Source organism: Thunnus albacares, chromosome 15, assembly GCF_914725855.1.
Source record: "Thunnus albacares chromosome 15, fThuAlb1.1, whole genome shotgun sequence".
NCBI classification, from domain to species: domain Eukaryota; kingdom Metazoa; phylum Chordata; class Actinopteri; order Scombriformes; family Scombridae; genus Thunnus; species Thunnus albacares.
In genome coordinates, this window is record NC_058120.1 from 14,100,157 (window position 1) to 14,126,870 (window position 26,714).

At 39.9% G+C, this 26,714-nt stretch overlaps 2 protein-coding genes across 2 annotated transcripts; one reads left to right on the plus strand and one right to left on the minus strand.

The window, feature by feature from the left end:
- Positions 1-426: 426 nt before the first annotated feature.
- On the plus strand, positions 427-26,584 carry tdrd9 (tudor domain containing 9). The gene is made up of 35 exons (XM_044374395.1): positions 427-742; positions 6,098-6,180; positions 6,306-6,373; positions 7,498-7,719; positions 9,630-9,752; positions 10,093-10,173; positions 10,261-10,425; positions 10,516-10,619; positions 10,721-10,840; positions 11,138-11,222; positions 11,301-11,358; positions 11,571-11,675; positions 11,764-11,861; positions 11,949-12,080; positions 14,730-14,892; positions 15,405-15,468; positions 15,621-15,684; positions 15,785-15,829; positions 16,307-16,360; positions 16,865-16,981; positions 17,104-17,211; positions 18,408-18,508; positions 18,624-18,794; positions 19,482-19,593; positions 19,679-19,894; positions 20,840-20,929; positions 21,037-21,294; positions 22,316-22,483; positions 22,988-23,055; positions 23,142-23,251; positions 23,810-23,906; positions 24,000-24,138; positions 25,765-25,883; positions 25,981-26,053; positions 26,163-26,584. Exons 1-35 carry the CDS (start codon positions 588-590, stop codon positions 26,259-26,261), a joined length of 4,035 nt encoding a protein of 1,344 aa, XP_044230330.1. The 5' UTR covers positions 427-587; the 3' UTR covers positions 26,262-26,584.
- On the minus strand, positions 749-6,079 carry rd3l (RD3 like). Its single transcript, XM_044374405.1, has 3 exons — positions 4,263-6,079; positions 3,082-3,423; positions 749-2,197 (listed from the first exon to the last, which is right to left on the minus strand). Exons 2-3 carry the CDS (start codon positions 3,393-3,395, stop codon positions 1,834-1,836), a joined length of 678 nt encoding a protein of 225 aa, XP_044230340.1. The 5' UTR covers positions 3,396-3,423; positions 4,263-6,079; the 3' UTR covers positions 749-1,833.
- Positions 26,585-26,714: the final 130 nt, after the last annotated feature.

Below are 26,714 nucleotides of genomic sequence, written 5' to 3' on the forward strand. Positions count from 1 at the left end.
CCTCTTGAACTCTGTCCCCATGACAGAAATACACACACAAGCCAGTCTATAGTTTCACTGTTTCAAGATCCCTCATAACCACTCTTTATCTTTATTTGACCCCCTCTGATGACTTTAAAATACCTTTTAATAAATATGGGTCAAATTTGACCTCAAACACCATCGATGTGCAAAAATGTGTACCAGCTGAACAAAAATAAATACTTTTGAAATATTTCCATTTTTTGTATATTCTGGGTTAAGCTCGTTTTCTCGAGATGATGCAGTAATTAACTCGTGATCTCGAGTAATGGCGTTAAAAGAATAATTGCAAGCTCTGCCGTTCTGGACTTCTGTACTGGGCTACTTTAGGAAAAATCATACAATCCCAGGCTTAAAGAAGTTAATTTAGGGTATTTTTTATTGCTTTCAAATGTCAAAATGGGTTTTTTGACCCACCTGAACAGTATTTACGGGTTAACAGAAACAACATGCTGTGTAAATGGAAGAATTTCGATTGTAACTTTATTTGCAGTCGTTACGGCAACCGACAGGAGGCGAAATGAGCCACCTCCCAACTGACGTTTCTTTGAAGACGCAACAGGAAAATGTCGATATTTCAGAAAACCTGCAACATGAAGAAAGTGTTCACTGCAGAACAAATTTCAGACTGGTTCACCTCGGGGACCACTTTTGCCAATATTAAACTCACAGAAGAAGGGATTGAAAGAAAGTTCGATGAGCTGTCATTTAAAGAGACCCGGTAAGATAAGCTGAAGCAAAGTTAACGTTAGCTAAAAGCTAGCTAGCATCCCGCGTCACCTGTGCTAGTGGTTAACCAAGTAAAAAATATTCAAGGCTACAAGTGTCACTTCCTTTATTTCAGCCAAAACATAAATTTATTTTCTCATAGCTACAAACAGTAGGACGGCCGGAAGAGTTAACGCTAGATTAAAGAAAATGCATGCAAAATTAGAAAAATGTGAGCTGTGTTGGATGCTGAGTTTTAGCTAACGCCCGGTAATTAGCTAGGTAGCTTTCCAACATTAACATATTTAGCATTTTAAATGGCTGCCACCAGCTTTATACATGTCGTAATGTGTCACAGCAACATATAATGCTAATATCAAATCCTTTTAGCTCGACAGTGTGTTGATTCATTAAAACTGGAGTGCAGGACTTTTACATATAAATGAACCACCGTTAAATTCAAGCCTTTTTCAAGGTTTTCCAAGATTTCAATGAATACCTCAATTTTATTTTATATAGCATTTTACACACTATCTGGTTGACTAATTTTCAGTTATAATCAGTTTTTATTATTTTTGAATACCCTCAATCCAAAATTTACTGTAACGTTGGCTGTCAAAAGGTTTTCAGTGACTTCAAATTTCATAATATGTCAAAGATAGCACAAAACGTCAGCTGTTGATTACAGCTCTGGCTTGGCCACTGAATCAGAAGTGTCAGTGCAGTGGTTTCTAACCTGGAGGTCAGAAACTCTTAAGGGGACACAATAATCAAATATAAACAAATTGAATAAAAATATAAAAAGCTATGACAAGATGATTAACAAGACAGGCAATAAGACTAAACAATCTATTAAAGAAATGATGCTAATTTCTTTAGGGATTGTAAAGATCTGGTGACCTGTTAAAGAAATAAAATAGTTCAACACATTGTCCACCTAGCCTAAAGTCACCTTCACATTTTTGGTCACAAGCAATTATTTATAAATTACAATTAACAGTCCTACAAATAATTAAGTCTTTGCATCACGTCTCCATGCTGTTTATGTGATGACTGATTTTCCTTGTGATACAAGACCACAGATGTATGGAGGAGTGTGTCCTCTCACAGTGTAGTGTTATATGCCCCTGTGGGCCTGAGAGGAACTGGATAGTAATATGGAAGGTTCCAGTCCCTGTTTACGGTGACTGAGCTGGAGTGCCTCATGGCCCGGTCCACATATCCGGAGATTGTTGGGATCTCCTCCCTTGGGTGGTCTGTACAGTTGGGGACCGTAGGTGTGACAAAGCGCTGCTTCATTTTGTAACGGCTTGTCCAAGACTCCATTGGTCGGAGCGGCCCTGGCTGCATTGAAAGACTGTCCTCTTCGTCATATTCCTTTTGGCTCAAAAAGTCCCTGAGCACCCGCTTGAAGACAGACGCCAATTCCCAGGGCATTATGTTGTTAGTGGCGAGCACCTCACGAAATCTGTGGAAGGATGCGACAAACAGAGTTAATTAAAGACATATATAGGAAGCAGTCTAAAGGCAACCATTTTGTACTTGCCCTGATGAAAGCCTTAATGGCTGAAATGCATAGGCATGTTTTTACCTATGACTAAGTAACCATGAAGTATTAAAGGCTTTTTAAATTTATTAACCTCTTGAGTGCTTCAGATCTTTTCAGTAACTCTAAACTAGTAGGATCCCCAAACTGAAGAGCACCAGAGGGATACCTTTCTACTCCCAAGCAGCACTCCAAGCATCTGTTTTTTGACTTAATTAAACACTTGTTGAAGTCGCAAGGATTTGCATCAACACAATGTCAACGTCCCACATTATCAGTTGGCAGTTTCTGATTTTTGTTTATTTAATCCATCACAAAATCTAAGACATATGCCCTTGCACCTATTAATTCTGTCTCATAGTAAGAATAGTTAGAAGAAAGACATATCTGGGACAACAACATGTTTTGAAAATAGTACAGTAGTGTTATTGTTGGGTAATGTTGTTATGCAAGAACACAGTAGTGACCTAGTGAGTTTTATGGGAAATAAGTAGGTCACAGGGCTCAATCATGTAATATTTTATTTCATTATGGCTAACATAGAGATGACGAGAGGAAACCCTGGCAGTCTGTCTTTACTAAGCCTTACAGGGCATCCTTCACCTTCGCATGTTCACACCCTACATCGCCTGCCTCTGTGACAGTAACACACAATGGCTTGCTTGGCAGCTTGCCCTGCCTCCATTTCCCTTTGGGTCTTCTCTGCTTCGCCTGCTGTCAGGCCGCGTGTTGATGCAGAAGCAGCTAGTCGCTGTTGACAGCATACTAATGTTAGGATGGAGGATGGCATGGCTGCTTCAAAATACCTGGAGAGCACGTTGGCTACGTGGATAGGTGGGATCTGGGCACACAGGAACTCCAGCTGGTGTAGCTCTGATGTGGGGATGAGGGTCCGCAATCTGGGGTACCTCTGAAACCAGTGGAGACCCAAGGCGCTGTAGGCCAGCCTGTTCTCCCTTTCCAGCTCCCTCGCCAGGTGCTCGCGTTCCTCCACATGCCACAGGAGCTCTTTGATCAACATGCGGCTGGGTAAGACGCCTGGGGTTTTCAGAGATGGTGCTTCATCCTGATCCTGCACGCTTGTTTCATGCGACCATTTCATCCAGTTGAACAATGGCATGGCAGTCACAGCAGACAATCCTGAGAAACTGAAGAAACAAGAAATGTTAACCTGGATTGTGAGGCCATGATGTCTTTATAGCACTGTTGTGCTGCATTTACATATGCTGGAATATCTGATGCTTTAAGCTAAGTGTGAATTTCTCTCCCAAGTTGCACGTACTGGCAAGACAGAGTAAGACCAGTTGTGCAAAGGTAGATGCAGCAGGAACAAAAAATCTAACATGAGACAGATGGAAGAGTAATGATGGAAATTTACCTTCAGAGAATGAACAAAAAACCAGAACAAAGTGAATTTATCCAACCCTAGTTCTTACAAAAGCTTGCACCTTTGACTAAAAACAGGGTCACATTTTCAGCCCCAAAGACCATAATGAGAATTATGCAAGAAAATCGCAACCTCTACTTGGAATATATGATTTTCATTTTATCCAGAATTGTTTGAAAGATTAAAATTTAAGGTTGACAGTGAAATATGATCCCAGCATAACTAAGCTGACCTCTGGTCCCCGCCTGATGTGTGCTATGATTGCCTTCAGTTCATGTCAAACTCTGCAAAGGACGATGTCCCAGGTGTGTGTATTTGGCCCTTTTTTCAAGCTGATGGATTCAACACAGCTTCCACCTGGGATTCAGATGGATTACACAGCCTGCAGGGTCATAGGTCAGCCTCACGAACACAAACTGTATGTGTGGTTTCACACATTGTGAGATAGCAAAACAGAGCTTTTCAGGTATTTAACCTAACTCCTGGTTGAGTACTTAAAAAAGAGATCCATATTTGAACTACTGTTAGTCTTCCAATGTGTAAGAAGGAATTATCACAATAACATCTGGCTGTAAATTGTATGGAAAGATCTGTACTTACAGGTGAAAACTGCACCGCTGACGTCTCTGTGAGATATTCAGAATTTGATCAAAAATGAGCTTATCACCGAGTACAGCCTCGAGCTCCTTGTGTCCATGGGTTTGTCCATGTTCATCCCTTCACTCGCTGTCTATTACATCCCTTGGTGTCAAATGCCATCAAAGGAGCAGATCACTCGAGAGTCGGCAGCGATCCTCAACTGTCTTGGTTGTTGGAAATGTTTTTCTCTTTGTGTTGTAGTTATTGTCTTGTCCTTGTCTTATCTCTCCCACTGCCTCTGTCATGCAGACTTTTTCCCAGTAGAGTTAGTCACACACTGCTAACTGACTAAGAGCTGTCACCTCTCCTCTCCTTTCACCATACTCTCCTCTGTGCACTGTGCAGCTTTGTTGTAAGGTCAGCTGCTTTGTAGCTTGCATGAAATGTGTGCATTGGAGAGAAAGGGAGAGGGCGAGAGTGTTTGTGTGTGTGTGTGTGTGTGTGTGTGTGTGTGCCCACAAGCCACGTGTGTGTTGTGTTTGAGGTCCTCTTAGTACTGTCAGGGTTTGTGCCTGCTGTTGCGATAAAATCCTCCCCTTGTTGAGAGAGAGGGAGGGGCAGAGACAACTGGGAATGCTCTCCGAGCTACAGTGCTGTGGGCCTGGTCGAGCCGGCCAGAGGGAAAGACGAGAGGAGGCAGAGACTCGGAGCAAAGTTAGAAATGGCAGCGTGTAGTGAAGTGGACAGAGCTCCTGGTATTTTATCCCACTGTGAGCTAGCATTTGAAGTTAACTTTTAATGATAACCTCAGTGGCTCAACATAGAATCAGAGTAGCAGGCAATGCGGTCAAAAAACCTCATCTTTGTCTCTGAGAAATACCGTTTTCTTTGTCTGGTATGTCAAATAGCATTAGATGCTGCATTTTCCATTAACCGCAATGGACGTAGCAATGTAGACGCCAGCTCAAATTCTAGTATATCCAGAATGCCACACATGATTGCAATCAGAAATAAAAAGCAGCACCACAGTTGCTCCATTGAACCAGGACGTGAAAGTTAATTGATTAAAGGTGCTAAATATATTTAATAATTTATGTAAAGCTCAGCATCTAATGTCAGCCTGCCTTTACCAGAACATGCTTCTTCTGATTTGTAATTGGCTTTCCAACCCTCATGCCCATCCAAATGTTGTAAGTTCTCCAGTGGGTTGTCATCTGTTGTCTATAAATATATATATAAAAAAGACACACACAATAAACCCCCCTATGTAATCTATACATTAATTTAAATTATTTTTACTTCTGGAACCACGGCTACGTGATACAACCCCTTCCACCATACTACTCAATTAGGATCCTCTCAAACCGACAAAACTGTCTTGTTTGATGAAATTGAGCTTTCAAAGCTTTCAAATTAGAGTCGTGGCAGTCAGGGTTAACAGAGAAGTGCTTTGTTGTTGATTATGACAACAAAACACACTTCAAGCATTATATAAATGATTTGTTCATAGTGACAAACCAATGTTACTTTTGACAGGCATTCTTACGAAGATGAAACTAGCAGGTGTAAGCTGAACTGTTGTCACACTCGATTCTTTATTTCCACTTTTCATCGTTTTGAAGAATTAAAATCTTGAAGAGGAAATGTCTGTCACATACTGTGTGAGGAGAGAGAAGGAAACTTGCTGTTCCATATGAATTTCAAGTCCTACGCATAGTGACTCAAATTTGTTCTGTGTTTTTTTTTTTTCCCCATTTGTCTTCGAGTGACTGTTGACGTCATTCCAGTTCCTTGGTTAATGGAAGCTCAAAATGTACAAACTGCTTAAACTTTACTTTTATTATGTTTCTTTTCAGCCCATCAGAGGTTCCTGATGAAGGCAGCCTGAAAAATGTAAACTCTGATGGAGGGCATTTCCGAAAAAAAGTACCTACTGGGAGTGAGTATTAAAATTTCACTTGAATTTTTTTCTTGCATCATATAAACTTACATAGTTAAATGTAATGTAGAATTTGTCATAGACTATGAACACTGTTTCTTGTGCATTCGATTCTGAATCCTCAGGTACCACTCCTCCTCCACTTGCGAGTTATGAGTACCCCAGCTTGCCCATAACCAAAAACAGACAGGAGGTAAAATGTACCAGTCTACTACTCAACCACACTGCGTGATGGTCTGAAAGTGCCCTCTCACTCTAGTCCTCATTCATGTTAGGAGTTTCTCTGAGATTGTGATTATGTCTTCAGGACATTGGTGCACTTAAGCTTTTACTGTTTGCTAAAGACAAACACAAAGTTATTTAATGCTGCAGGACAACAGCTAACTTTAAATTCACTAGTTTAAAATTTGATGTCGACTAATGGTGTCTAATGGTGACTAATGGAAGAATGGTGTGTGAATATTTTAGCTCATGCTGTCATTTAACACTGTGTCCTAACTGAATGTGACGTGAGCGTCAGTGACAAAATCAGTTTGATTGCTTTATTTTTTATTGGAATGTCTTAACTGGCTTCAAGCGACGCTGCGCAGCGCTATGCGGCGCACCGTTTTGAGCTGAACTTTTGTCGGGCGCCCTGTTTCTATTTACTACCTGTCGCTCGCGTTGAAAGTGAGTCATGAATGAGGAACAGCTGATTCATTAGGTTGAAATGAGAAGCTATCTCTACTATACCTCCTCATTTCACTACAGAAACATAATAAGGTAGCAACTGGCTGGAGGGAGATCGCCAGGGAGCTGGAAGTTTTTGGTTAAGTTGCTGTTGGCTATATTGTATGTCATTTCCAGTAAAGAAACATCTAAATATCACAATATAAAACGTGTATTCTGTTTGAAAAGTACAAACTAAGGATAGCAAGTACTCACCCATCTTTTACTTGAGTGGTTACGTCTCCAGTCTGATTTTGAGTGCACAGCTGATAAATACGTGATTAACAGAAGTGCATATTTAATGGATTCGGTATGGACAGAGAGCGTCCGATGTTATGCGATGTGACGTGATAGTCGACAGTCGCTTGCTGTTAGGACACAGTGTAAGCTGCACTTTCTTAATGCAGATGATTAAGTCTGGACTTCTTGTAATAAATCAGCTTAGCACATCCATCACATCCAGTAGTTTCATAACTTTCAGGACTTACTTTCAAATATCTTTTTTTATTGCAATGATATTAGTGCAAATAGCCAAATGAGGTTTCTATTTTTGTGAACTGTTTCTCTTTTTGAGTGGTTGTGTATTTGTGTATGTTTGCCTGCTTCCAGCTGATTTCTCTCATAGAAAACAACTCTGTAGTAATCATTCGAGGAGCCACAGGCAGTGGCAAGACCACCCAGCTGCCACAGTACATTCTGGACCACTACAATGAGAAAAATGCCTCGTGCAACATTGTGGTCACCCAACCACGCAAAATTGGGGCCACCAGTATTGCCCGATGGGTTGCCACACAGAGGAAGTGTACCCTGGGTAGTCTGGTGGGATATCAGGTTGGTGCAACATTCAGACAAAATCTGATTTACTTAAACTGTGAAGTGCAGACACATACATGGGCCTGCACTTACAATATGTTCTTAGTTCCTACACAATAATTAAACCATAATATCCAAGAGAGAGAGAGCCCTGTGCAGAGGTCATGTAACAGTAGTTAGTCTGTACTGAGCCAGCCTTAACCTGCAGTGATTCACTTAAGATCACACTGTGTTCAAAAGGCAGATGACATCCTCTCACAACTCAGAAAGAGTGTGTATACGCATATTTGCCGAGCTCATGTCTGTGCATCGCTGTCAGGATGTCTGGCTGTGTTGCACAGAGCTCTGAAACAGCACATCTAATGACTGTTGTCTCCTCCGCTTGTTGCAGACCTCTGGAGTCAAAGATGATGTCACTGACAGTGGGAGCAATGACTATGTTTACATGCACAAAATATTCAAGTGTCTTTATTCTGAAAAAGATAATGTTCCTACTAAGCTGTTTACATGACTGATGAAAATGAATATTCTGCTAATATCCCCGTTTACACGCAGAGGGTTTTCAGGGTTTTCCCTCTGCAATAGTGGGAATGGAAATCACAAGATCTCCGCAGGCAGTGAAATAAACCAGTGAGGTGAAAAACATTCATGAGCTGCTGCCTGTTATTTATAAGTGATTTTGATATGACTGTTATTATGTATTTATAGTTACAGGCACATTCAGTACCTAGGTTGTCCTATAATGTTTACAACACCGCTGAGTGTTTTTGGTGAATCACACCGAGTCATCACCATCAGTCCACAGTTGCATGTCAGGATAATAAACAATCCCCTCCGTCCCCGTCGAGGAGAAGGCACGCTCTGTTTTTCCAGCCTGCCCTGAACAGCTCTCCACTCTCCTCATTTCTCTTCTCTGTCTGTCTTCATGCTACTTTCTACATGCTACATTCGGAATAGCAAAACAGAATATGCTGTTTACGTGACCTGTATCAAATTCAGAATATTGTCATATTTGGAATAATAGTCAAATATTAGTGTGCATGTTAATGGGAGACATAATATTCAGGTTATGCTGCACATCCTAAGCATATTCTTTATCTGCTGCAAGGGGAGAGTTCTTTGCTCGTCCCCTTTCCTGTTTTGTTTTTTCCTCTTAGTTTGTGAAAGTCACGCACTCAGTAAATGGAAAGTTCTTTTGTGCTCAGAGTTGAGTCGGTGAACCAAAAAGTATTTCCCTGTGGTCGGACGCAGGGTTGCAGTGAATTTATTCTCAGGTCACTGGTATTTTCTCCAAGACTGACCAGAATAGTTATGTTGGCAATGGCAGACTGTAGTTTGTAAGACACTGGCATGAGGTCTGAATGTACTGTAGAATAAGCATACTGTGGCTAATCCTTTATATCATTCTGAGGAAGCAGAATATAACCTTATCGATTGAGACTGGAAGAGACCTAATTTCTTTAACATGACCTATTTAACATTTTCAAGAAAAGATTTTTATTTATTTATGTATTTATTGGGACCATGAAAAGTGTTAAACACAAATATTACCATTTGATGTACTGTACCAGAGTTAGCTTACAGCTAATTTTCATCTGCAGTCCCTTCGGCAGGTCACAATGAAAACACATAACAGCACAATAACAAGCAGTACAAATCAAAAAACACACAGGACACCTCATACAAAATACAAAGCTACACACAATAGCTCATCACATACACCCACAATGACAAGCTTACATTATTAATTTCTAGTTGACATATTAAAAGCAAAATTATTTGCATTCATGAGAAGACCATGAGATGAAATTTAGAGTCACAATATATTACTCAACACAGTGCTTTTGGTAATTAAGAATAATGGGATAATTATTAATAAGAATTTGTGTCCAGATTTATGAATGCAATGCTACATATTTGTATTTCAGGTTGGTCTGGAGAAGATGGCTACTGAACACACTCGACTAATCTACATGACTACAGGAGTGCTGCTTCAAAAACTGGTTTCAGCCAAGTGCCTCACGGAGTACTCCCATATTTTTCTAGATGAGGTGCATAAACATGAGACAGATCATTTCTAATGTAAATGTTCATTTCTCTGTTAGCTTGACTTTTATAAGGGAAATTTTGAGTTTCTATTTTTTTAGTAGGCCAAATTAGAATATTTCATGCTGAATCAAAAATATTCTTATCCATTTATGAGTAAATGGTAAAAATACAGTTCCTTCACTTTTTTTATGACATTTTATTTAGTTGTAATTATTATTTGGTTTTCCTCTGGTTTCATCTATATTTATGCTGCTGCAGGGGCACAGTTTCATCATTTAATGCTAATATCTAATCAGTGATTCTTGGCTTTTTGGCCATTTATCGATTCTGCCTTTGCCAAAGGTTCATGAGCGCACTGAGGAGATGGACTTTCTCCTGCTGGTTTTGAGGAAACTTCTTCATTCAAACTCTCGTTATGTCAAGGTAATCGCAAGATCAACGTTAACATCCCTCTTCTGCCCTCTTTTGGCATTAGTTGAACTCTCGCTCATAGAAGCTGTGTTTTCTCAGATCATCCTCATGTCAGCCACCATTAACTGCAGACAGTTTGCTGAGTACTTCGGCACTCCAGTCCGTGGAAAGATGAACCCGGCATATGTGTTTGAAGTGGAGGGGGCACCCTATGCCATTGAGGAGTTTTATCTGGATGATCTCCACAACCTGTTCCCATGCAGGGTAAGGACATGGTAAATGTCTGCTGATGCTGCTGTTCTCTATATTGCGTAGCCAAAGTGTTTGTGTGTATTTAATGTTTTTCTTTACCAGGTTGAGTTGCCTAATTCAGATGACCCTCATATCTCCGTTGAGATTTACAATCTTGCCATCAGTCTCATTCAGAGCTTTGATGAGATGGAAGGAAAAGATTCCAGGTGAATTCTTGCTGTCTTAGCACACTTAACTGCAAGGGGAGACACATTGTTGTCCCCCGCCTGTCAATCATGTGTTGAAATGTGCGTTTGTGTGTGAGCAGCAAAGCAGAGAAAGAAGGTGGCAGGACGTTGGCAGAGAGAGGAAGTGTGCTGGTTTTTCTCCCTGGTTTACATGAGATAAGCTACATGCAGGAGGCCTTGGCCAAGCTGGTCCACAAAAGGTGAGCTTTGAGTTAACCTCTTCATTTAATCTTTTCGCACAGAAGTAGCTGTTTTTTATTTTGGAAGGAAAGACCACTGTTGTTTTCTAGAATGTGCTAAGAGTTTGGCACATTGAAAATGACCAGAGTATAAAGTGTAAGATGTTTGATTTAGATACCTAATTTTGAGGTTTCTGTTGGACATGGGACCTAATGCTTAATCTCTTTTGTCTGTTTTGCTGGCTTTATTTTCTTAAAGCCAAGTATTTAACCTACATTACGTACTACTTGTGATGAATGTTTATATTTACCTTTTAGATTGCAGGTTTATCCTCTCCACTCCACCGTGACTCTGGAGGAGCAGAATGGTGTGTTTCTGTTCCCTGTCCCTGGATACAGGAAGGTAAGAACCATTTATTTTATTTTTGCCTCACATTTGTTGTCAGTACCTGCTGTACTTATGTTCTCCTCATCTTCACAGGTCATCCTTTCCACCAACATCGCAGAGAGTTCGGTGACTGTTCCAGACGTCAAATATGGTGGGTTCTTCTGTTGTATCTCTGACTTAAGTAGATGCTCAAGGAATGTTTGCTGTAGTATTAAAATGCACTTGCTGTTACCATGATAACCACAGGTGACATTAAATCAACCAGGATGAAATCTGGAGGATTACAGTTTTAATGTTAGCTAGGGTGATTATGTTTTTAAAAAAAATCATAATTGTATTGATGCTTCTTTTATTGTCACCCAGTGATCGACTTCTGCCTGGCGCGCCACTTGGTCTGTGACCAAGATACCAATTATCAGTCTCTGCGTCTCACCTGGGCATCCAAGACCAACTGCAACCAGCGCAGAGGTACAACAACTACAGCACAGAACTTGACCTCTAAAGTGTAAGTATCTGTTCACGTCCGTCCTCATGTTTTTTTTGCTCTCTCAATCAGGTAGGGCAGGTCGAGTGTCGAAGGGCTACTGTTATCGTCTTGTTACCAAAGAGTTCTGGAGGAATGAAATCCCAGACTACATGATCCCTGAGATGCTGGTATGTGCCACTGGCCGGAGATTATTTAACACTGTTTTAAGCATTCATCTGACGATCACACTATGTTGTGTTATCCCCTCCTCTCAGCTCGCCCCCCTGGCCACCATCATGCTAAAGGTGAAGCTTCTGGACATGGGAGATCCCCGTTCGCTCCTCTCCACAGCTCTCTCACCCCCCAACCTCAGTGACATAGTGCGGACTGTGCTCCAGCTCAAAGAGGTCAGTACAAAAATGGTGCAGATTGATGATTCTCCCCTGAGAGAGCAATTAATGTCTACTCAAGTAGGTATGAAGGCATGGCTGTAATGATGACTATTATTTATTTGGGCGGGCAGCTGACCACCCAGTTCTGTCACAGAGCATTAGACCTTGAGTTCTCCGACTGGAGCTTTGAGTCAGCGATGGTTACTATTGTCAAGTCTGTTAGGTGAGAGTTATATAGGGCAGAGTTGTGTCATTGTGTGTTTGTGTGGGAAGGGAAAGTGGGAGAAGTGTTTGTTTTTGGTTTCTTTCTATCACTGACAAATATAAACATTTTATTATATAACTAGTGGAGTGCACTCAGTAGAGTGCAGATCTCTGCTAGGTGTGTCTGGGGGCATGTACAGTCTCAGTTTTCTTTAAAATGCATTGAATAGTATAATGGTACTGTAACTGAGTGTCCTCCTGGGTTCTCCTAACTGTATAAACTTAATAAGGTAACAATAAATGAACAAGTTCAAACTTCTCAATTTAAACATTCTTATTTGTTTAGATAATTTTGTTATTTATTTAGACCATTTTGTTGTAACATGCTACACAAAATAAAAACCCTCCCTACCACCTCCTCCCTTCCCAAACAAAGAAGAGTTGAATCTCACTCAGTTGTCGTTCCCAGTTCCCTTAGTCAAGATGGCGGTGAAGCTAACAAAAATGAGGATTTATTCATCTCATATTGTACCTAACTTTAATGGATCATATTATATTGGGTATAGAATTAATCTGCAGATGCTCTGGTTCAAGATGAGACCAAACTTTTCTGTGGATGTCGTTTTTGAGCCATGACAAAGGCAAAAATGTGGCCTGCAACAGCCTTATTTTTAGCATAGCCAATTGCTGGAAATGCCTTTTGCTGTGGTTGTTGATCACTTCCGGCCCCTACCAGCCAGTTAAGAGGAATGAGGAGTAGGGCTGAACAATTTTGAAAAAATATCTAATTATGATTATTTTGACTGCAATTGCGATATGATTTGTGATATTAGAGGGAATGATAATTTTTACATCATTATTCTCATTTAATTGAAAAACATTACGATGATAATGGTGTGATTTTTCAGGGATCTGTATCAAACAAAGATATTTTCTTAAGTCTATAGAATATGATGTGGAGGCCAGGACATTTCTACAGCATGGCAATATTTAATTTAAAATGCTATTTTGACACACATTTAGCCTTTAAAGGGGACCTGTTATGCTTTTCTTTATTTTCAGTCAGATATATATACATATATATATATATATATATATATATATATATATATATATATATATATATATATATATATATATATATATATATATATATATATATATATATATATATGTAATATAATGTTACAATGTCAGATTTTCATATTAAACTTGGCCAAAGTGTCAAATAAGGTAAATGTATGTAGAAGTAATCCCTGTTAGAAAAAAGCACCGGCCTCAGACTGCTCTGAATGCTTGAGTTCCAATGTTTTTTTTCTATGTTCAGCCCAAGCTGACATCACCTCGTAACTGATTTCTTTATATGGTCATCTGCTGCACACACAGCAGATGGTGGTTGTCTGCAGCTCTTCATCAGACGTCATCATCACTGTGTCTTCTTCCTCCCTGAAAATTTCTAACTGATCCACTGAACAAATAGCTCCAAATTTCTCCATATCTTGTTGTGTCGACTAATGAAGCGCTGCTAATTTGGTGAAGAACACATTTAATTTCCTGTAAATTCTTCACAATAAATGTCTCCCGTTATTTGGTAATTTAAAAGCTTTTAATATAAAGCAGGAAAGCAGAAGCAGGAAATGTTGGGTTTGCATCGGCGGTAACTTAACATGATAACATTGCACCTCCTGTGATTTGAAAATTGCAGTAGGACATATTCTGATTTCGATAAACATTCAATTAATTATTCAGCCCTAGTGAGGAGTCAGCAGTCAGTGACGGCGGAAAACTCATTATAAATTTCAACAGTTGTGAATCACTGCAACCACGAGAGGTCCTTGAGCATATAGTTATAAATTTGCACAAAAAATATTAGCCTGATGGGTCCAGTAGTGTGTGAGACTAGCTGCAGACAGACACACGGACACACACAACCAAACACATGAACCCCAAGGCTTATTTATGCCGGGAGGCTTTGTAGCATGTCATACTCCTCTCTCCCCCTTTGTTTTCAATCGGCCTCTACACTGTCCTTTTTATTATCTCTACTGAAATGATAAAGTATATTCACAATATCAAGAACATATGTAGATTGACCTCTGCAAGCAAGATATTTGGGAAGATGAAAATTAGATGAAAGGTTGAAAATCGCACAGGGACAAACATGAGCGAGCGTGTACGTGGGTGATGCATTCTACTGTCCTGCCAATGGTTTCACAATACTTCAGTGACCTACTGGTGGCTGTAATTCACCAAGAAACACAGCAATGTACCAGAAAAGGCAGGGAAGAAGACTGCAAACTAGTAAACATGAATTTAAACAATGCAGGATTTAAGATATTTTAAAAATTGCCTTTGCAAATGCTTTATGAGGAAGGAAATGCATTCAACACTTTGGTTAGACACCTTTTAACTTGTGAAGAATCTGTTGACTTGACACTAGCTGGATATTTTATTCTGTAGATGGGTGCCCTATCTTCGAAAAGTGATGGTAGGGGCCAGAATGAGGATGGTGAGCTGACGTTCCTGGGCCGAGTGCTGGCCCACTTGCCTGTGGACCTGTACCTAGGGAAGATGATTGTCCTGGGCTACATCTTTGGCTGTCTGGATGAGTGTCTTATCATAGGTCAGTCTGTCATCATCCTACTGATATTTGCTGCAGTTATGCATATGAGTGTTCACAATCATAGAGGCATAGCTTGGTCAACAATTATCGATGGCCGAAGAGCTCTCTTTTTTGAGAAAACAAAAAAAACCCTGTTGTTTTCTTGCTGAATGCTATTTGTCAAGGATACCCAATACATAATACACTCTTTTTGGATTATATTACCACATTATGTGTTAACAATACCGTAATAACCATACAAACATACCGTAAACAATACCACATAATATAGTAATATAGTCCAAAAACAGTGTATTATGTATTGGGTATCCTTTACAAATAGCATTCTGCAAGAAAACAAGTTTTGTTTAAACAAGTTTTCTCAAAAAAGTGCATTTTTCAGATAGAAGGTTTTGCTCTTCGGTCATCGATATATCATGACTGCACTTTTGGAAATATGTTTGTGTGCGTGTAACATATTTTTGTGCCTGCTTGTTTGCACGAATTCCAATAACAACTGCTCCTATCCTCAGCTGCCTCGCACTCTCTGAAGAGTTTCTTTGCCATACCATCCATGCAGCAGCTTGCCGGCCAAAGGTGAGTCACATTCAACAGCTGCTCCAATTCAGACTCTCGTGCTGTCATTATAGATAATTTTTGTGTCCCAACAAAGTGGTATTTGGGACATCATGTTGTTGTGTAATCCCCCAGTTTTTTTTCTACGTAATGAAAATTATTTGAAATTCCAGGAGCAAGTTGGCCTTTGCTCGTGGCACTCCAAGTGATTCCATAGCTTTTGTCAACGTCTTCAAGGTAACGTGTTTGATGCCAATTCAATGGCAAGGTGCTGTTTGAGGTATTTACATATTTGCCTAATGGCTGACATCACTTCCCTGTTGTCTCTTACTGTTAGGCATGGCACACCTCCAAAAAGAAAGGACACCTTAGACATCCGAAGGTGAACAAAACAAACAGCCAAAAATGAACTCACTGTAAAGACAAATACATAAAAATGTGCTGATCATATTATTTACAGGTAGAAAAGAACTAATTTCCCCTGCTGTTTTACAAATCCACCACTGAACACTGCAGTTATTCATCCAAATGTTTTTTCAAGATTGGTTATGAAATATATACACGATTGATCTGTCTCCTTGGTAATGAATTAATATAGTACTGTGTGAACGACCTATGGCACAGTCCTATAGCTTACAGAGCAGTTGCAAAGGAGTAGTAGATGTAATGAGTGTTTTCCCTATTTAGATGGTTTATTTAATCGCTAATAAGTTGAGGATAATTGTCTCCCTGCCTATGTTAAAATTTAAAATATTAAAACATTTGATTTGAGCATCATAAATAGTCCAGCACCCTGTCCACTTTTGTATTTTTCCATGAAGTCTAATGTTTCTTTGCCTTTGCTGCTCTCTCCTGTTAGGACGAGCTGGACTGGGGAAAAGAGAACTTCATTCAGATCAAGAGGATCAGAGAGGTAAGGAGACAACTCTAAGAATCAGGATGATGCAGAGAGCTTGGTCACAATCATGCCGCCATTTTACAGGAAGTCTTTGTCATCACCCATCCTAGTCTTTAAAGTCTTCTAGGTGTTTTTCAGAGGCTTTACTGAAGTTGGTACAGACTGGGAATATGTCATCTGTATAAGCCAGTGTCATTTTTCAGTAGCAGCTGTACAGCCAAGCTAAAAACTTTCCTATGTTTTTTTCATTTAAAGTTTAATGGCAAGATTTAAACAGTTTATAAAGAAGTTCATTGACAAGTGTAAACAAAGTCAGATGTGATTAAGTCAGATAAAAGTTATTATTGACTAAGTTTAAAATTAAATATTTGCTAAAATTGAATGCTACTGTTGATTATAGCTTGTGGCTGCACAGTGCTGTTTTTCATATGTAAAAAATACTCTCCGCTCTCAATGAGCTAATATTTTGAAATTAAGCTGCCAGTAGAATATTGTAGTTCAGCCTTCCTCATTGTCCAGGTTGCAGAGCTGTATGAGGACCTGAAGAGACGTGTGCACCAGTTCAACATGCATGTGCCGGATAACGCTCAACCCTCGGATTATACCAGCATACACAAACAGAAGTTCATTCTACAAGTTAGTCAGTGTTGCGTATGAGTCTGGTCAAGACATGGATGGTGGGATGTACATCATGATCTCCCAAGTCCAAGTTTTATATACACACCTATAACAGTTATTTGAACTTCTCCTTGTCTTAGGTGGTTATCGCTGGTGCCTACTACCCCAACTACTTTGTTCAGGGGGAAATGGATGAAGACCTGGCCTCCAGAGAGTTGAGTGGCTTCAACCCCAGAACAACAGTGATGGTATGATCCACAGTTGTGAAATCTTTAGAGCAGGCAGAACATTTCATGTTGTTAATAGGTACTTAAAAAAAAAAAAAAAAAAATATATATATATATATATATAAAATATAACAGTATTGTATGTGGTGTCTAATATGTGATTATATATAATTTATTATCAGGATTATCCTGAAAGTGACACGTAAAGATGTATAACAGTCATCTGGGTCAAACAGAAAGTTGGTTGGACCATTTTAAAACATAAAGCAAATATGTGATTTCACTTTACTTTACAGTTCTGTTGTAAAGTGTCACAAATTACCCTCTAAGAAAGTCTATTGAGGATCTAACAGTGGGAAATAAAGATGCAATGTCTGGCAGCTTCCATAGCCTAATGTTACTGGGGTCGGATACTAACATGGGTCTGATGTCTTAACTGGTATGTAAGTAGAGTGTTGAGGAAGCATGTATTAGGCTTACCACCTACAAACTCCACAGGACTCCAGTGAACATCCAGGCTATAAGGGACGTATGAAGTAGCGACTAGACGTGTCCTGATGTGGTTTGACTTTAGTGAGTTTTCTTCTAATGAGCAACAAATGACCCTGTAAGAAATTGAAACTATTAAATAAAGGTTATATAAATGTATTTTCCTCTGAGCTCTCAGTGTTTGGTCTGACTGTTATAAAGGCTATGCCCAATGTGGCATTAAATTCACCTAATTACAGCCTGTGTTGTCTAATTAATTAAGCAATGATAGGCCCGTGTTGGTAGCATTAGATGTGGTGTCTAATTACAGCATAATTTGGTACTAAGAGTAGAATAGTGTCTAACTGAAGCATATTTTTGATCTGATATGACATTATATTTGATTTCTAATTAGACTATGATCTTGTAAAATGGTGTCTAACAGTGTATTAGGATCTCTTATTTGGTTCGACTAGAGTATAATTTGGTAAAATACTCTCCAAGTATAGTATGTTTTGGGTCTAATACAGCATTATGTGGTTTCTAATTACAGCATAATTTAGGTATATGGTGTCTAATTAGGTTTTAACTGTTTGTTTACTGTCTAATAAAGAAAATATTTCTAGTTTTTGTCGATTTTGATGCAAAGTACGTCTTAATAGTATTCCATAAAATAAAGTATGACCATTTAGTGTTGCTATATAATAAGCTGGAATTTTGTGTAACATCAGGCTATATTTTGTGTCCAGGTGAGGAACCTCCCTCCATACAGTTTTCTGTACTACAAGCAGCTGCAGTCTCTCTTCCGCCTGTGTGGACAAGTCAAAACCATTTCCTTTGAAAGCTCCAGGTACTGAAGGCTGAATCTGACATCATGTCTCAGCATCTACTCTGATGAGTTTTTTATGTAGAACACTGAAATGTACAGACTTCATCATGATCTGACTCTGTGTGTGCGTGTTCAGAGCATATGTGGAGTTCTACAGGACATCCCAGGACTCGGGGGTGCTGCCTGAGGTGTCGCTTGCCCTCCTCCTGGCCCAGCAGAATCCTCCCATGGAGCTGTCTGTTTACCCCCTTGAACAAATAGAAAACTGTGCTGGGAATAGAAACATAACTCACCTGAAATACTCACGGTACAGCTCTATTCACACATTATGGAAAAGAACTATTTTCTTGTCTATGTGAGTGAGTGAAATCAGGTGCTTCATGAATTAAAATATGTTATATTAGCAGAGAATTTCATAAAAGGAACAAAGAACAAAGGTTCAGCTTTGTCTCTCTTCTGATGGCTGAGACCGTCTTTTTGGAAAGTGGGACCCACTGCACCACAGGCTGCGTTGGTCAGTGCCCTTGCACAGAGCCTTAATGTAATCTGACATCCTAGCACTCTGCATGACTTTGCACAGCAATCACTTGGACTCAAAGACGGGCAGTTTTAGGCAGAGACAGCACCAGCTATCCTCCCTCCTTCTGGTAGGCAGGAGATATGTTAACACTGGCACATTATTAGCTATGAAACAACAATGCAGCTCACTGACTATTCTCAGGGTGTTCCTTTTAACAGTAATATTTAAAAAATATTACATAATATTGCCATATTTCAGTAATGTCATACATTTTCCATGGTAATTATTTGGCATCTTTTTTAATGCTTCAACCTTTAACCAAAGGAACTTACCAGGCAGCTCTGTAAAATAATTAAAATGTTATGACAGACAATGTCACAGCCGCAGTAAATACAGTTTGCCATTTTGAGCTCAGTGCAAGTGAAAGCACACATCACAATGACGCCCAGTTCTCTGTGTGATGTTGATGTGCAGAGTGAACGTAGACTTCCAGAGCCAGACCGTCTGCCCAGTGGGAGTGGTGAGCAGCACCATTGACCCAGACAAGCTTCCTCTCAGCCGCTTGTTCGTTGTCAACATCACAGAGGTCAGTCCTCTACATCTAAGCTGCTGTTAGGGTTTTGACTAAGTCTATAAAGAAATTAACCTCTCATGATCTCTGATTACTGCAGGTGGTGGAGGTGGGTCATTTCTGGGGCTTCCAGGCAGATGAAGCCAGTTTGGAGAAGCAGCGCCATCTGACAGCAGAGATTAACATACGTACGCTGCATCCTGTAACTGTGTCACTCTACCCCAACCTGTTGTGTCTGGCTCCTTACTCTGAGATCAATGAGCAGAGTATGTACTACCGCGCCAAGATCCTGCACATGCGTGGCAATACAGTCGAGGTATCTATCACTCATACACACCATTCTCTGGCACCCATTAATTACTTACAACAATCTCCTTTACTTCTCTCTTGTCTGATTTTTTTTTTTTTTTTTTTTGGCAGCACCTCTCTTATTTAATCATGCCAAAGGAAAAACATTGTCAGCACATTATGGCTTTCACACTCCTTACAACTTGTAGTGTGATAAAGAAATTGAAGATAATTCAAGCTAAATTACTAATTTAAAATTTTAAATTGCCTTTTGTCCAGTGCTCCTACCCTTGTTCCAGCAAATACAGACTTTTAATGGCCTGCTTGGTGATAAAAGGCCAGTTTATAAAATTATTAGGGCTGAAACTAACAATTATTTTCATTATCAATTAATCTGCCCATTATTTCCTTGATTGATCGTTTTGTCTATAAAATATCAGAAAAGCATCAAATCCTCACATTTTAGAGGATAAAACAAGCAAATATTTGGCGTTTTTGTTTAAAAACGGACTAAAACAATTATTGCATTATCAAAATAGTTGTCAATTCATTTTCTGTCGGTCAATTAATTGACTAATCAACTAGTCATTGCAACTCTAAAAATCATATCACTGTATGTTTATTTTATTGGCAAGTTACTTAATATTTATTCTTTCAATGCTTGCAGAATTCTGACATGTTGGAAGAATGGATTACACAGTTTTATTCCATTAATGTGTTTGTGGTAGCTCAATACAGCGTCTTTCATGTGTTTCACTACACGTGCAACAGCAAAAGCTTAAGGTATTGAAAGAAAAGCAGAGGGAAAAAGAAAGAATAAGTAGAAAACTACAATATTCAAAGCATCACTGATCATGTCAACCACTGACACTGTTGGGTTGAACATAGGAAAATCATTCTCAACAGGAGTGTATAATAGCAGTTGTTGATGTTACATAATGAGCAGAGCAAAGTATATCTTGTTGTTCTGCAGGTGTTCTTCTTGGACTTTGGCAACACAGCAGTTGTTGCCTGCAGCAGCCTCAGGGAGCTTCCTTCTGACCTCCTGTCTCACCCCTTCCAGGTAGTAATACTATAAATAGAGGCATTTTTCAAGTAAACAAATGCATCCTTATGCTCTCTGTCCAAACCGAATGAATAGTAACAAGGGCACTCTGCTGGTGGTCTCAGGCTCAGGAGTTCCAAGTTATTGGAATGCGTCCGTCAGCCCAGTCCATCATCCTGGGGAACCAGTGGAGCAGCCGCGCCCGCGACCGATTCATCACGCTGGTGAAAGGCCGCTCACTTATCGTGTCGCTGTACTCCATCCTCCACGGCGTGATGCGTGTGCAGCTGCTCATCAACACAGAGACGACAAACACCAGCGTGGCAGACATCTTGGTGGCGGAGGGACATGCAGTGAATGTCGAAGAGAACTTTGACTCCAAGGTGACAAAACAGTTGGGATTTTCACATTAAATTAGTTAGGCAGTGCAAAATGTGTTTTTTTTTTAGAGTCAAAGACAAGTGTGCTCACAGTTTGTAGTTTCCTTCTCCTGAGAGAAGAGCAGCTGTAGTCAGCAAGGATTCATGTAAGATACAGTGCGCTCTAAAGGTGACACGTTTGGGTAGAAAAACAACATCACAACATCCACCACAGCACCCATCTACCTGCTCCCTCGATGGTTGAGCGAGTTGCTGAACTCGATTTGGTCAGCAGAATCGCTCTTTATCTTCAAAAATTGCTTGAAAACAGAGCTACCTCCCCTGAGAGTATTTTCTCACTTGATATACTCGATCCTTCTCAGGCTCGCTTTCTCATTAAAAAGTTTTCTTCTTGGTGTTTATGTGTTACTGCAAACACCTACAAGTGCTTGTGTCAGGTGAAACGTGGAACTGAATGCTGAGTCACTCTGAATGGTTCCTCCTCGATCTAGTATAGCTTGGATTGTACCTCATTTGTATGTTGCTTTGGACAAAAGTTAATAGTGAATATGAAATTAATAAATGTAAATGTACATTATGTTTTCAAACTTCATAAACCACTTTGGTACCATTTCACTTCTCTGCTCTCAATCTAAATGCTCTGTATCGGCGGAAACAAAATATGACTAAATACACTGCTTCTGTTTGTGACGTTTTTACAGGTATGCTGATATTATTGTGTGTGTTTTAACATTGCATTGCTCACACAATGACTCTTCAAAATGTTTCCCTTTGTACTTGCAGTACTGATCTTTCCCAGCAGATGTTGTTGTAGGATACTGTAAGCAACATTGCCCTGTCTTAATGAAAATATAAGGAATGAATAATGAAGTTGTTTGGGGATTTTTGGGCCCAAGTCGACCGTAAAGCACTGCAGGAAAACCTGATGTGTTGAGACAAAACATACAATTGAACTAAAATACCTCAGCCATGTACCGGGGTTGTGTGCCTTCTTCATTCTGCATATTTTTGTGTGCTCTTGCAGCAAAACCATGAGGCGCTGATATCCCTGTACAAAGACATGGAAGCAGGCACATATGTCCCCAATGCTGCCAGCAGCTCCTGGAAGGAGCGCAAGAAAGAGGAGAAGCAGCTCATCGACAACCTGCTTGCCCACTTCTCCAAGAGCCGCCAGTCTTATTCCAAGACAAAGGCAAGATACACCGCAGGCTAAAGCACATTTTGATAGTATCTTAATAAAAGATAATATAAAATATCTAGTCTTCAAAAAAGCTGCAAAATATCTGTCTATTGTTGATTACGTTACACTTTTCAAAAGCAATGTTAAGAAGTGGTTGAAAATCTAATGAAAAACTAACAGGGATTAAGAGAAAGCTGTAAAATAAAAATTGGTTTTGAGGGATTTAAGAGGACACTATCTGAATGCCTGAGACACTGATACTTTGTTGGGTGTATGATGGCATCCATGAGATGCATTATGAGAGCACTATATGTTTCTCTCAGTTTGTCCAGCAGATGGAGCCATTGCAGACCATGTGGTGCTGTTCATTTTGAGGTTGTAAGCCAGAGGCACACCCATTCTGTCTGCCAGCCAGAACAATGACGACAGTGACTTGAGCTGTGAATCACAATAATCAGTCGATACTTAAATACATCATGTGGTGTCTAAATGCTGCCTTCCTTTTGACACCGTTAGGTTCACCTGCATGGGCCACATAGTCCTCATAAAATCAACTTCCACAGCTTTAGCCACAAGACCTACAAGTAAGTCTCATGTACAACAAGACCAAATGAAACTTGCTGGTTGTTGTTTCCACCCCTAACTACTCATGGGTGTGTCGTCCTCCCAGGACAGTGTGTATAGAGAGGAGCAGCATCAACTCCTTGGCTCTGAATGAAAACCCTCACTATAAACATCAGAGAATGCTGGTGGCTGGGACTGTGTCCGTCAACTCTACAGGTGCCAGATAACGCTGCACTCAGGGATAAATGGGCATTAATTTATAGCTTTAACTGACACTAATAAATGATACTAATTTGCAGTTGTTTGTTGTTACGACCCAACAGAGAATTATCAACCTATTCTGGAGTTCCCCTTAGCACTACCGAGTTGTGCAGTCTCTCTTTGTTTTACGGCCCTCAAATTCTGTTCATTTAAACCTTGTTTCCAGCAATAGCAGGCTGCTGTTTCTAGAAAAAGTTTAAAAAAACACTACCTGCCCAGCACCAAACAGCAGATAAAGTTAGCAACTAGCTGGTGAACATACTGGAGCATTTAGTAGCTAAAGAACCAGATGTTTACCTAACAAGGTAATAGAGACCAACAACATTGGACTTGCATGTGCCCACTCCAAATTGTGTCTGCGGAATGTCTAATTAGGCCATTGTTTGCTAACACTTTAGCCACAAAGATTTTATAAATCTTAAGAATGTCAGGAGCTGTATGTTTTTTTTAGTCTGTTGTGGAATTCCTCTTCCTCTAAGTGGTCAAATCAGTTACTGCAGGGTTGTGTTATAGGTACACATATTCTCCTGAGAGATACGTCCCTCATGCCCGACATCCCTGGACTGCCTGCACTCATTACCATGCTCTTCACCCCCATCATGGAGTTACGGTCAGTCAGACACACAAACTTAGCACTTAACACCTTAAAGACAGCACAATCAAACACACATGCTAATATTTTCTTTGATCATTTTTTTTTTAGCACTAATGAAGAGAGGACCTGCTACACTGGAGCCCTCTGTGGTTTGGGTTGGAACAGTCAAACACAAGAGGGCATCCTACCTGAGCACGACATCGAACTCGCCTTCGACGTCAAGTTTGATGTTGAAGACATCACTGAGGTAATAGTCATCTCCAAAGAGGAGAGAGACAGATGTGATGTGATTGACTGCAGTGAAAAAGTAGATAGACACATCGATTGAGTTTACTGGATCCTTTGTCACTGGTTGCCTCTCAGGGTTTGACAGGTGATTCACACTGTGTCTCCTCAAAAGTTAAGACTATTTTCCCCTCCGCCACATTAACAACCAAACACAGCCCAGTTGCACAGGAAATGCTACATCACTGAAATACATGGGATTTAGAAAGCATTTCTTTCTTTCAGAGAGAGAGCAATAGTTTATCTGTCACTTTATGGAATTGACCTGGTTTATGGAAGTGTTTTCTTCATGGAATGTAAGTCTTTGAGAAATTCTCAGTACCCCAGTAACTAATAGTACATATCCAAAATAAAACTTCGATGTACTAGCAGTATTACAATCAAAGTCTTCATATTACAAATCATATTTGTATGTATGCTGCTGATTATATACGGCACTCAGTTACAGTAGTTCGCCAATGTCAGTATGACATGTTGAAGCACTCCCCAATGTGTATTAAGTTGAGTTATTATGCTGATTTCCAGCTTTATATTTTTATTCTGGGACGCCAATAGATTAGTTTTGCATGATTCACAGATAAAAAAAAACCTTATTTATCTTATACTGGCCCTTAATGCAGCCTCTCAGTTCAACCTCTGTCTCTCACAGGCAGTCTTCGCTCCTGTCTTTTTAAGGCCTCCCTCCCGATGAGGCCATTCTGTTCTGATTGTTTAGCTTTCTAGAAGCCTGCTGAGGGGCAGCCGTATCAGAGTCGTGTTAAGTTAACGCTGATTTGAACCCAACATTTCCTGCTTTACTGCTTAAAAATTAAAAGCTTTTAAATGACTAAATAACAGGAGATTTTTTGTGATTTATTGTGAAGAATTTACAGGAAATTAAACGTCTCACCAAATTAGCAGAGCCTCATTAGTGGTGCTAAAAACCAGGCGACCCAACAAGATATGAACATATTTGGAGCGCTTTGTTCAGCAGATCAGTTAGAAATAATACAGGGAGCAATAGTACAAGCAGCCTGTGATGATGTTGTTTGATGCAGAGCTGCAGATGACCAGCACACCTCCAACAGGTAAAATACTTGTTTCACTTTGCCCTGCTGTGTAATGGAAAACACTCACAGCGTGCCAACTTGACTCAAGTCATGGCTCGACATAACTACCCCCAAAACAATGGAGGAATGCCATAATGTTATTGGAGTGGAGCAGTGAACTGGTGTGCTGTGGAGCAGATAACCATATAAAGAAATCCATCATGAGTCGACATCGGCTCAGGCTGAGAGTAGAAAAAACTGTTGGAAACGGAGCATTCAGAGCAGTTTGAAGCTGGTGCTTTTTGCTCACAGGGATTACTTCTAGATATGTTTGCCTCGTTATTTGACACTTTGGGCAAGTTTAATATGAACATCCGACATTGTAACACATTATTTTATCATATATATATACATATATGTATATATATATGATGATTATATATATATATATATATATATATATATATATATATATATATATATATATGACTGAAAATATGGAAAAGCATAACAGGTCCCCTTTAATTCTGGGTTTAATTCTGGGTTCTCCTTCTACTCAGATTAATGCCTTGCGAGTGGCTATAAACCGTCTGGTGTGTGAAGGGCCCAGTGGCACTCTGCATCTGGGGCCCGACAGGATCAGCCACCTGCAGGAGGACTGCCGGGAGCGCCTCATGAGGTCACTCTCATACAGCCACAGAAATCAGTAATAAGTTTTAAATATTCAAACGACGTGTGCACAATTATTGATCTGAACTTTATATTGTGTAATGCAGACTGTTCATCAAGTCACCACCACGGGAAGATGTCACTCCAGTGTACTACCAGAAACAAGACAAATGGAACCAGGTATGGGACACATTAGTGCTTCTTTTTTCATTTGACCATTAACCCTGCTATATGCTATTTTCATCATTCAAGCTCTGTGTTTAAACGTGTTTGTGTATTGGTCCCACAGGTTGATCCTTCTCTGAAGATGGATATTGTAGAGCCTGGAGCTGGAAAGACCAGAGGAGTTCTCTTCCAGCTGCATCCTGTCACTCTGCTCAACAGCTAAAAAGCCTTTGTACTTGTTGCACTTGTGTTGAAAAGGAAATGATTTGAATGTTGTTATACTAGCAGTCCCAGAATTTTAATTTGACTGAATTATGTTCAGAAGAGCATTTTATTTTGTAATTTCAAATGGGACCCCTTCAGCAGCACTGCAAAATCTGCAATCCCTTCTTTGTTGTTAGCAACTGTCACTGAAGTAGTTTTTCACTGTTTAAATAAGTGGCTGCTATTAAGGAAAAGTTAATTTTGGCTGATGAGATTCAGCCTGTGTAACCTGTTGTAACAGTGCTTCACCATTGGTCCATTAAAATAGTTGTTTGCAACAGATGAGGCTTGTCAATCAGTCTCCATTCAAACATAGTCTCATTGTAACCCAAGTTAAATTTGTTGCGCGCACACACACACACACACACGCACTCACTCTCTCTCTCCTACTACGAGACCAGAAGTGTGTCAG